At 34.7% G+C, this 13,216-nt stretch overlaps 1 protein-coding gene across 2 annotated transcripts in view; it reads right to left on the reverse strand.

Moving 5' to 3' along the window:
* The window catches only part of PDSS2 (decaprenyl diphosphate synthase subunit 2), a 263,309-nt gene that overhangs the window by 71,836 nt on the left and 178,257 nt on the right, over window positions 1-13,216 (reverse strand). For both annotated transcript variants that reach the window (XM_081296557.1, XM_081296558.1), the window contains one exon: window positions 9,722-9,796. In XM_081296557.1, the coding sequence (XP_081152683.1) occupies window positions 9,722-9,796 (75 nt within the window). The remainder of the gene's footprint in view (window positions 1-9,721; window positions 9,797-13,216) is intronic.

A 13,216-nucleotide genomic window follows, 5' to 3' on the forward strand; every position in this document is an offset into this window, starting at 1 on the left:
TATTCTAAGCAAAGAAAAAAAAAAGAATAGAGCTTCAGTGAGCACTGGGAAATTTAAAGCAGCCTATTATATACCTGGAGTCCTGTAGGAGAGGAGAAAAGAAAAAACAAAGAAACAAACAAAAAAGTCTTTTAAGAAATAATGATTAATCATTTTTCCAAATTTGATGAAAACAATAATTCATAGATCTACGAAGCTCAATGAACCCCAAGCAGAAGAAATATGAAAAAATAGACATGAAGACACATCATACCAATTTTGAATCAGGAACAAAGATAAAGATGATAGTAGCTTTCTTGTTGGAAGCAAGGAAAGTGAGAAAATAATGGAGCAATATTTTAAAGTACTAAAAACAAAAACAAAACCCCAGCAACACAGAATTCTATATTCAGTGGGCATATCTTTCAGACATATAAAGATAAAAAGATTAATCTTCAGCAGGCCTGCACTATCATGGTAGAAGAAATCTTTTAGGAATAAGGGAAATAATACCACATGAAAAATCTGTATCAAAATGAGGACAGCAAAGATATTAACTGTATCAATAAATATAAAGGACTTTACAAAATATAAATCCCTGTAAAGTATAATAAATGTTTGATATAAAAATAAAGACAGGTGTGGTGGCACACACCTGTAATCCCAGGGACTTGGGAGGCTAAAGCAGGAGGATCCTAAGTTTGAGGCCTGCCTGAGAAACTTAGTGAGATTCTCTCAAAATAAAAAATAAAAAGGTTTGGGTGTATAACTCAGTGGTAGAGCACCCCTGGGTTCAATCCCCAGTATTGAAAAAAATAAATATAATAAACAATGTATTGTGGAATTTATAATATACATGGGATTAAAATGTATGACATTGATAACACAAAGCCTTGGAGGGGAGAAATAGCAATAAACTTCTATAAGATTCTTACTGTGAAAAGATACAATATCGGCTGGGGATGTGGCTTAAGTGGTAGCGCGCTCGCCTGGCATGCGTGCGGCCCGGGTTCGATCCTCAGCACCACATACAAACAAAGATGTTGTGTCCGCCTAAAACTAAAAAATAAATATTAAAATTCTCTCTCTCTCTCTCTGTCTCTGTCTCTCTGTCTCTCTCTTTAAAAAAAAGATACAATATCACTTGATAGTAGATCATGATAAATTAAAGATATACATTATAAGTTCAAACACAACAACTAAAAATTATACCCAACAGTTATAGCTAAAGATTAAAAAGAAAGTACTCAGGAGGCTGACTGAGGTAGAAGGATAGGGAGATGAGGCCAGCTTGGGCAACAGTGTTATCCCCTCTCAAAAAAAAAAAAAAAAAAAAAAGAAAAGAAAAAGAAAAAAAGATGGTATTATGAAAAACCATGTACTAGAAGGCAGAAAAGGGAAGAAAGAATAAATGGGACAAATGGAAAACAAGATGGTAGATTTAAACCCAACCACATCAATAAACACATGAAATAAAAACATACAAATTAAAAGCAGAAACAGGTTGGATGAAAGAACAAGATTTAGCTAAGTTCTGCATTCAAGAAATATACTTTAGGGGCTGGGGTGGTAGCTCAGTGGAAGAGCACCTGCCTAGCATGTGTGAGGCACTGGGTTTGATTCTCAGCATTGCATATAAACAAATAAAATAAAGGTCCATTGACAACTTAAAGAAAAAAAGAAAGAAAGAAAGAAAGAAACACACTTCACGGCTGGGGTTGTGGCTTAAGTGATAGAGCGCTCGCCTAGAATGCATGAGGCACTGGGTTTGATCTTTGACACCAAATAAAAGTAAAATATGTTTGTTTTTTTTTTAAAGAAACACTTTAAATACAAAAGAGTAAAAATATGGAAAAATAAATACTATAATAATTTTCATGAAAAGAAAGCTGGAGTGAATATGTTACTATTAGATGAAGTAGATAACAGAGAAAAAGATATAAAGAACATTGCCAGGGACAAAAAAGGACAGTTAATAGTGATGAAGGGACCACATCATCAAAATATTAGCCTAAAGGTTAATAAAATAATAAATAATAATAAAAGTTAATAATGCCTAATAGCAGAGCTTTAAAACATATGAAGGAAAAACTGGTAGAACTGCAAGTAGAAATAGCATAATCAGAATTTAATACCCTTATCTAAGTAACTAAAGAAACAAGCAGAATGAAAATACTTGCAGATATAGAAGACTTTAGCAACACTATCAACCAAAATGACTTAACTGATACTATAGAACGTTCCATTAACAACATAATATATATTTCTTTATAAGTTAACATGAAACATTTACACAGATAGATCATACACTGGGTCATAAAACAACTCAATAAATTTTAAATAACTCAAACCATACAAAATATGTTTTCTGACCACAATGGCATAATAAATCAATAACAGAAGGATATCTGGAAAATGCCCCAAATACTTGAAAACAAATTAAACTTCTAAACCATGAGTCAATGAAAAAATAAGCAAAAGGGAATCAGTAAGTAGTTTGAACTGAATGACAATGAAAAGACAATGTATTGAAAATTTGTGGTATGCCACTAACGTGGCACTTAGAGGGAGACTCAAAGAACCAAATGCCAGAAAAGACTTAGAAAAGTCTCAAATTGATGATCTCTGCTTTAAAAACTAGGAAAAATTTAACCTTCCAACTTAAAAATCTAGTAAAAAGAAGAGGAAATAAAAGCAAAATAATCAGAGGAAAAGAGATATTAAAACTCAGAGTGAAAATCAACAGGGACAAAGTCAGTGAAACCAAAAGCTGATCTTCTGCAATCAATACTGTTAAATCTCTAAGGAAAAAAAGAAAGACACAAATGACCTACATCAGGAGTGAGAAGTGACACTGCTTAAAATTTTAGAGATATTAACATGACAACAAAAGAATATTGTGAAGAACTTGCTGCCAATAAATTTGACAACTTAGATGAAATAAATACATTCCTTGCAGGACATAAGCTGCCAAAGCTTGCTCAAGAGAAACACATAACTTAAATTGTTTTATGACTATTAAAGCAATTGAATTTATAGTTCCAAAGTAAATAAAGGAATAAATAAATAAATATGAAAAATAAACCACCACAACCACCAACAAAACTTTCCTACAGAGAAAGGTCCAGAAGGCTTTACAGTGAGTCTAACAAATATTTAAGGAGGAGATGATACTAATTCTATACAAACTTCCAGAAAAAAGAAGAGGGAAAAATTCTTCCCAATTCATTCTGGGCCTGCACTGCCTTGACACACATACCAGACAAAGACATTACAACGAACCAAAAATAATAAAGACCCATATTCTTCACTCTGTCAAAATTCCAGAAGCCTAGTTTGTGGAAATTGTTAAGCTCATTCTAAAATTCATTTGAAAACAAAAAGGATCTAAAATACTTAACACAACTTTGCAAATGAAGAATAAAGTTGAAGATTTACACTACCTGAATTTGACATTGAGTATAAAGCTACAAAAATCAGGACAGTGTAATATTGACAGAAAGATGATTCATAAAACAAAACAGAGAATCCAGAAACAGACCCACACATGTTTCCAACTGAGTTTTAACAAAGACATGAAGGTACTAAGCGGAGGAGATAGTTTTTTTTTGACAAATAGTGCTGAGACATCTGGATATTACAAATGTTAACAAAACAAAACAAAACAACTTCAATTCATACTTCCTACCATATGCAGAAGTTACCTCAAAATGGGTCAAAGATATAAATGTAAATATAAAACTTTGAAACATTTTTTTAAAAAGTGGGGAAAATCTTTGTAATGTTGGATTAGGCAACCATTTCTTAGGTACGATCTCAATACAATACACAAAAAAATAAATAAAATAAAATAAAAATAAAATAAAATAAGGGTAACAAGATGTCAAAGTGGAAGAATTCCTGCAATCTCCAGTAAATCATCATAAAGACCACTCCTGAATCAACAGTTCCAAAGATATCTGATCATGTTCTTTTGTTTAAACACCTTCAATTCCTTTCTAGTTCCTAAATATGGCATTTACTCTAAATTCTGGCCTTACAGGTCTTCCACTGTATGCCTATCTTTGCATTGTTTATTGCCACTATTTTAAAAATTCTTACATGAAAGAAACTCTGGTCTTAATGATGCTTCCTTTGTTTTCATCATGCGATTTCCTTTGTTTAGATTGTCAACCTTCTTCAACAGACATCCTTCCATCCTCTAATCTCTGTCTCAAATATCAGATCATTCTTGATGCCTTTTCTGATTTTCCCAACCAGATGTTACTCCTTGTTTACATTTTTCTACAGTCATTTTTCTCAATGGGCAAAAACTCATTTTGCTCACCTTTTTAAGTATATTTTAGATGATGATATAGGGCTTTACAGGTAGGAGACAACTCATAACTTCTAGCGAACTGAATCATCTTATTTTTGTACTTGAAAACTATCTCAGAGTCAAAGGGAGATAAGACAAATAAATGGATAAATTATCTTGCCCCATGATTTCACTGATTTTTTTTTTTGGGTGGGGGTACCAAGGATCGAACCCAGGGACACTCTAACTACTGAGCCACATCCCCAGCCCTTTAGTGTATTTTATTTTAGAGACAGAGTTTCACTGAGTTGCTTGGGGCCTCATTAAGTTGGTGAGGCTGGCCTTGAATTTATGATCTTCCTGCCTCAGCTTCCAGAGACATTGGGATTACAGGTGTTTGCCACTGCGCATGGCTTACAATTTCATTAACTTTAAAACCAATTCTTTCTCTGGTTAATTTGATTCTTTAAAATCCTCTCATTTTCTTGGGTCTGGGCCAAGTCTATGAGGCACAATCTCTGAAGAGTGGGAAGAGGTGCGTAGTTCCACTTATTAACACTAACTTGACTCAGACACCTGCCTTCGCAAAGGACCTTTGTTAGATTTCTTAGAAGCAAAGAGGAATGGGTGGGAAATAGACAGTAAAGTATCAGAAAATAGGTATACTTTGGGTCCTCCAGACTACCCCCAGGCTTTATGATTTGTTAGGATGATTCATGGTACCCAGCATATAGTCAAAATTAAAAGTTAAGATTTAAAAAATTTTGGAGAAAGAATCCAAAGTAAAACCAGCAAGGGGAAAGTCCCATCAGCTGAAATCGCGTTGTCACATCAGGTGAGTCACACAGGATGTGCCTAACTCTACCAATTAGTTGTGAAAATACATAAGACATTCTGTCTACTGGGGGAATTTGTTGGAGACTCAATGCTCATGATTTTTATTTTGGTGCTGGTCAAGTAGGCAGCATTTGCAGAGCATGTACCAAAATTCCAGAGCCCCAGAAAGAGAGCAGGTGTTTGGCATAAACCACATGGTCTGCAGAAACTGTATAGGTACCCTGGGTCATTCTTATCAGAAGAAGGTGGGAACACCCCTAAAATCCAAGTTCTCAGAGATGACAGTCACAGACCAACTATATAGTAGGCTTTCCTAAGGAAAGTAATCATCTTCTGTATAAGGATACATTTGAAAATACTCATAGTTTTTAAATTCAAGAATCTCAATTTCAGTGGTGTTTTTGTGTGTGTGTGTGTGTGCCAGGGATTGAACTCAGGGTCTTGCTTAGTTGCTTAGGGCCTTGCTAAACTGATGAAGCTTGTTTTGAACTTGGGATGCTCCTGCCTCAGCCTCCTAGCCATTGAGATTATATGCACGCACTCACTTTCAGGATTTTAAAAGACAGTGAAAAGTAAAGCAAAGCTACATATACTAAGTTGTTATCACAATATTATGTAAGTTAGTTAAAAATATAAATAAAGCATCTAAAATTATAGAATGGCTCAATATAGTATACTAGAATTCAGAAATACTAAATAGGCATTAATATTTTTGAAAAATTCTAATGACAATAAAGTAAAATGAGATAATAAATTTAATATATATACATATATATATCTCAAAAATGTGAGAAATACGGAATGAAAACTAGAGAGAAGCATATCATTTTATAATCATTACTCATTTCTGGAAGATAGTTATATAAAATGATTTTTAATTTCCTTTCATCCTTTTTCTATGTTTTAACTTTTTCATTTAATGAACATATATTTGCTTTTCTAATCAACAAATAAGTTATAACAATAAGATAATTTTGAAAAGATTTTAGCTACTAAAAGAGTGGAACCAAAGTCAATTTTGTTAAAATGTAAAATATTTAGCAGGTATAATGAGTACATGAGTGTTATATATAAGGCAGAACTTATCTGGGGAACCCTTAGAATGGCAAATGACAGTTTAAAGTGCAATTTTTCTATTTAACCTGTTTCTTCAAGTAGTTACCTTATACAAAATAGAGGGAAAATATTTTCTGATAAATGCTGAAAAAAGCACAACAGCTAATTTATATTTTAAGGAAAAATGGTTCATAAACTAGCAAATACAAAAATAAAAATATTTTTTTCAATGGGTGGAACAAAGTACTCTGCATATTTTCATGATTACAATTTATCTACAATGTTAAGTATTGGTAACTTAATCACATAAATTGTCACACTTTAAGGAGAATTAAGTAATTACAAACTTACAACAGTTTGAGAAGGTGATTTCTAATGTATCCAGTTCCATTTCCCCTCACTTTGCTTTAATGTATCCACCTTAGGCATGTAGATACCACTCTACAGAAACCAAGTTTCCTACTACCCACTTCTCCATCACTGCATTAAGTTGCCATCTAGAAAACAGACTGCTATTGTTTCTTACCCCTAGAGAGAAGGAATGGTTTCCAGTGTATTTTAAATCCAAAGCAATTCTTTTGTGTACTGAATTGGCCCCAGGCTATGGAGGTTGTGCAACAGAGACCCACAGAGTTGGCCTCCCTTCCCACATGACCTCTGCTTGTGGCTGCTACCCTGTTAGTGTCCTAATATGAAAACCTTGAAGGCACTCCATGTGGGGGCAGTGCTCCCTCACTCTGCTTCTGAAGCAATTCCTGGACCAAGTTAGAAAAACCAAATTCTGAAAAGTCATTGCAATGGCAAGCATGCTTGGGGGCAGGGGTGGGGGGTGGCGCAGAAATTTTCTGGTTAGGAAGGGAAATGTGGTTAACCTAAATTGAACCTAGGGCATAAATAAAGGCAGCAAGAAGCATTCTCACTGCTGTGGTTAAACTATGCATTTTTGTTTGCATTATTAAAAAAGAATGGCGCTTTAAAATGGCTTAACTATATTCTGAAACTTCATTGCTTAAATAAAGACTCAAATGTTTTAAAAGACTCTATTCAGGGAGGTGGTAGGGAAAAAGGCCAGATGAACAAAGCATTGCTACAGATTTTTTTTCTTTCTTTTTTAAAAAAAATATTTATTTATTTTTTAGGTGTAGATGGACACAATACAATGCCTTCATTTTTATGTGGTGCTGAGGATCGAACCCGGGCAGTGCTAGGTGAGTCCTCTACCGCTGAGCCACAATTCCAGCCCCTGCTACAGATTCTTTTGAGTAAAATTTATTAACTAATGAGAGAGTCCGCAAATGGTGCTTTCTCCGTGGTTGTTCCCAGTATGAGCAACAGTCCTTCAAAGTCTTTGTTGCTCTCTCTTTTCTCTTTTACAGGAGGAAACAGATTATATTTGAGAAAGCATGGATTTGGAGTCAAAACACTTGGTTCAGATCTAACACTTAGGGGCTGGGGATGTGGCTCAAGCGGTAGCGCGCTCGCCTGGCATGGGTGTGGCCCGGGTTCGATCCTCAGCACCACATACCAACAAAGATGTTGTGTCCGCCGAGAACTAAAAAAATAAATAAATAAATAATGAAAAATTCTCTCTCTCTCTCTCTCTCTCCTCTCTCACAAAAAAAAAAAAAAAAAAAAAGAGATCTAACACTTAAACATTAACAATTCTAACAATTTTCAGATACTGTGCTTTCCTGCCATTCGTCATTTTTGAATTTCAGGCTTTTCCTCTATAAAATGAAATTACTGACAAATGTCTCCCTTTTCAGCCTAGGCGATTGTGAACAAAGAAGCATAAGTAAACTGTAAAGTGGTATTTAATCATTTATTATTGTTGTTTTTATTAGGTCTGCCTGACAAATAAAAGTACTTAACAAATGTTCACAAAGTTATTAATGAACTGGGCTAATTATAGTAGATAAATGGTGAGTGGATAAATTAAGAGCCTAAACCAACCATAACACTTTCACTTAAAGATTAGGCATTTAAGCATAAAATATTAAGATCTTTTATTGAACTAAGTTGAATTCCTTGGAAGTATCCCAAGGGAAAGCAATGCCTCAACTCTCATATAAGTTAGTCATCAACACATGATGAGACCTCAGGTATGGAAGATGGAGGCTACCAAATAAAGTACAGTTAAGGTAGAGAGGCAGTAGAATAAGAGATTAAGAACCTGGGGTCTGAAGTTCAAATCCCAGTTTACAAGTTGTGTGGTCTTGGTAAAATCTTTTCTAAACCTCAGTTTTCATTATCTGCAAAATGGGAGTAATAGTAGGATCTATGGCTCATGATTTTTATGAAGATTAAAGGAAGAAACAGAAAAATGGCTCACCACAATGTTAATTGTTTAGCTATCATCATACCATGTTATATACAAGGCGACTTTCTATAAATGAAACTACACCAGAAGTCACCCATTTTACATTATGACATTGACCCTCAGTCAAAGTAGAGAACCATGCTTGTCTTTGAAAAAGACCACAGAGGGTCCACTGTGGTTATAAATCTTGTGAGGCCCCCACATATCAATATGCTGCTTAGGTAAGATTAGATGTGCCTATTGGGAACTGTGGTTCCCTGAATCAAATGTTAGCAGATGTTCAAGGTGCAATTCTTCATATTTCACTAACCACTCTCTGAACCATACAGAGTCCCTGGGTTATACTTAAAATTTTTTTAATTCAACTTGTTCATGCTCTACATTTCACTTCTAGTAAAATTTGTCTCTTTTCTTCAAATGGAAATGTTAATGTTTCATATGTGCATACGTGCATATTTTTTCTAATTTGCAGTGAGTGAAATCTTGCTAATGCAGAAGCTAAAGAAGTTAGAATAATGAAACACTGAGAGAGGAGTCCCTTATAAATAGTATATAGCTTGGTAAATGATGGTGGTGGTCAATGAAGCAATTACTTCATATCTAATCTCCTATTGAAATGAAATAACTGCATTTTAAGGAAATAAAACCTAACCTTTTTTGAGATGTTCTGCTAAATGAGTCAAAAACCCCCCCCTTAATTCTAGACGCAGAAAATTAAAATAATCCAACTGTGCAACCATCCTACTTTTCATCACAGAGAATCTAATAATGTAGTAAATTTTGGATCTTGTATATAAAAGACATTCCTCCCCCAACTCACAGCCAGCCATATTCTTGGGCTCATGGTCCACTCTTCTGGGATACAGGAGCTCCTTCCTCAGGGGAAAGTCTCGGCCCATTCATATAGGCACAAGTTGCGATCTCCAGCCTGCCCATCAGGGACAGTGCTACCTGCTAGCTACAAGCTTCCCATGTCTACTGGGTTGCTGTAGATTGAAAAGACTGCAAATCCATCCAGAGGAGAAGAGGTTGTTTTAATTGGCTAAATCTGGCCTGTACTAAGTGTGTGGTCATGAATTTGTAGCCAAAACACTAATCTTATTAAAAAAAAAAAAAAGAGAAATCACATGCAGTTTAAACATAAAACAAGATTGACATTTTTAGCTTATCAATTCTAGTTTTGCCATGAGCATTTCTAACCTAAGGTTTTACAGTGACTCTGAAATCCTTACCTTGGCTGAAGTAGAATTTTCATGGTATACTCCTTGTACCAAGTCCATAAGAGCACTTGCTAAAAGTTCCACAACCTAAAAAAACAAAGAAAAAATTAGAAGAGACACTAAGAAAATATATCACCATTTATACCTCAGCATCCTTCAGAAGATTTTTAGTAAGTAAGGCAGGATTTGTGCTTGAGAGAAACAACAACAAAAAACAGGACTTATGTTCAAAGATCCTGGCAAATGGCACTGCCCACCTGGATATTAAAGCTGCGATCCATTTTTTTTTCAGTTATAATTCAAGCCAAAAAAAAAATCTTTTAAGCTTAGCATTTAACTAATGTACATGAAAATCCAGTAATAGCCATTTTGAACATGAGCTTAAATTTCAGATAACGAATGCGATCCTAACTTTTCTGCATGTTTATTTCTGTCAGGTGGATACTTTTTCAGCATTCCCATTCTGGGAGCCATTACTATGCTAATTTTCATACTTAATACAGAAAGAAAAGCAGCAGTAAGAGAATGGTTAATCTTTCAAATGTGTTCATTCTGTAATACTTAAAATGAACTATGGATATATGTGGTGTAGGGCCCCTGGGTCAAATGTTCTGCAAACACTGAAAATTTTTACTGAACCACAATATTGAGATCATATTCATCAAACCTGTATTATTATCATGACTCAAGTAAAATCAAAAGCTTTGAACTTATTCCAGAATGTAGAACAAGCAGAAAACAGTAACTGGTCTCTCTGGAACTATGGCACAGTTAACAGTTTGTTTGCATAAAACATTTTAACACAAGATAATAAAATAGTGGTATTAATGATGGTGTTCAATACAGCCATTTCAAACAAGCATTCCTCAAGGAAACCCCATCCGCTTCTTACGAAGTCTTAATATCTGGTATATTTAACTTCCTACATTATGCAGTCCTGTATCTGATTTCCACTCTTTGCTTCCTAAAAATTTAGCTCAGCCCTGATTGAATTAAAGGATTTTGTTTCAGCTTTTATCATTCTTGTAATTGAAGACATTATTAAGCCAAAGGATACTTCAGTCTCAGGTATTTGGCACTTCATAAACATTTTCTTTAGAGGCAAATTACATTAATTTGTAAAAAGACTTGCTTTAAAATTTTAACACATTAACATTTTTCTGTTTACGTTCATACTAACACATACAGGGCTGTCGATATGGTAATTTTGCTGATTAAAGGCATATTTTTTCCTAGCTCTAGAGATGGGTTAATTTGTAAGACCTATACAAAGTCTTTTATATTTTTAATCACATTGTTCTTTAGGTAACTAAATACTTAAGAAATATTGTAGCAATATGAGCTGCAGAGGAACTGGAAGGACAATGATCCTACAGTGTTACCAGATGTGTTGAGTTATTTAAGTGGGGAAGAGAGAAAAATGAATGGATTTTTCCCCCCTGAAGGTATCAGATAAGCCCTATTCCCAAATCCAGGAGGATTGAGTATCGCCAATAGGTCTATGAAAGACTGTAACTAAAGCACAACATCAGATTGGATTACAGTTTATACAAGCAACATCCCAAGATTCCCCTGATGGCTGGACACATAATACAGATCAATCACTCACTAAGAAATGTCATGGTTTTGAAACAGTTTGAGCTCTAAGACCAATGCTAGTAATGTGAAGAGGGATTTACAAAAAGAAAGTCCAACATAAAATGTTAAAATGATGGCTTCAACTTTTAACAGTCAATCTGGCTCTGGATAACCAGAGTGTTCCTTTACTTCCCTGAAATCCCAGACCAGGCAGAAGCAACAAAAACATTTTGTTCTCTCTTTTTCTCTTAATATAATTAGCAAATATAGGCAGATCTGACTCATAACTTCATAATTATAAGTGATCTGTACTTACAAGCAGAAATACTTCCAAATACCTCTATGGCCAATGACAATCATTAAGGAGAAAGTTTGGGACTTAGAGTTAACAAACTGAGTAAGGGAAGAGATTATGAAAAACAGTAATAGCCTAGGGGTGTTAAATGCATCCTAGGCCAGGATGACTTGCCCAGGGCACCAATAAATCCCTACCCATTAATCGGTTTTTTTTTTTTTTTTTTTTTTTTGGTGCTGGGGATTGAACCTAGGGTCTCACACATGCTAGGCCATCGCTTTGCTGCTGAGCTACATTCCCACTCCTGAAATGTTTATTCATTTTTAAAAATTTATACCAAATAAATAGTGTTTAAGTATTATCCTTTAAAGTCGCAAATATTTCTAGAAAGAACACCAGTCACTCAAAATGTAGTAAGATCACTTAATGATCTGATCCTTTTTTATTACTTGGTTTACTCCCTCAGACAGTCACCTGCTTATATATACCTGTTGTATTTAAAGATAAGAAAGCATTTAGTAACATTTTCCCCCACATCAAAATCTGGATAAATGATTTGTTCAAGCTACAAAAAGTAGGATCATGGCAGCCAGAGGAGAATCCAGAGGTCTAAAACCCCAACCTCCTTAGATTTCTTCAAGAGCAACCAAGAGAAAGATTCAAGAACTTCTGTCCATCAGGAGTAGGGAGCAAGCCAATGATTTTTACTAGAAAAACAAAAGAGGCTAAAAGAGTCTCAATGTTAGCCATTTTTGTTCTGAGATTTGGGGCAAAACGATTCTGAGATCTGGTTTTCTGCAACTATGACGTGAAGAAAGTTGGAAAAGATGATTCCTTAAGGTCCCTTCTGGCTCTAAAATTTTAAGCTTTTAGAAATGTAATTCTCAGTGTTTATGATTAGGCATTTAGACTAGGAAACAGTTTTTTTCACAAACTTTGATGGAAAATCTTTGTTCATGATTTTACTCCTCCCCTCCTTTCCTTCCTTCCTTTCATTCTGGGGATTGAACCTAGGGCCTCACACATACTAACAAAGCAAATGTTCTACCACTGAGCTTCACAACAACCCCTCATACTCTTATTTCATCTGTCAGCTTCACATGGACCTTTCTTTCTGTCTAAACTCTACTGATCACTTTTGTTGCTAAACATTTTTTTTTCTTTTTAAACCCAACACCTCTTGGTTCCAATACCTAGAAATATAATAAAACGATTTCCATTTTTAAGCCATTATGACTGGTAGCCCATTTTACCAGCTAGCAAAGTAGGCCTAGTAGAGTCAATTAAAGGCATCATTACTGAATTCTGATCCTTGAAGGGCTCTAATGCTTGGGAATAAGTTAAATATACTGATTAGGAATGACATCAGGCTTAACTGCCAAATAGCATCAAATAAATATTGGCACTAGTTGGTCTTATTGCTCCCATCTCTAATTAGAGTAAATATGTAAAGCATTTAAAGAGAAGCTGAAACATAAGTCTGAGTGTTAACTTATAATTCTTCTGTATATTATTACTCAGAATATTATTATTCAGTATAAATCTTGGGAAGGTGAAATGTAAAGCATGGAAACCAAGATTACAGTGTTTTAAAAATTGTATGCCCAAATATTTTGGAAGAAAGTGGGCTTTAG

The sequence above is a fragment of the Spermophilus citellus genome (assembly GCF_964194105.1).
Source record: "Spermophilus citellus genome assembly, chromosome: 5".
Lineage (NCBI taxonomy): Eukaryota > Metazoa > Chordata > Mammalia > Rodentia > Sciuridae > Spermophilus > Spermophilus citellus.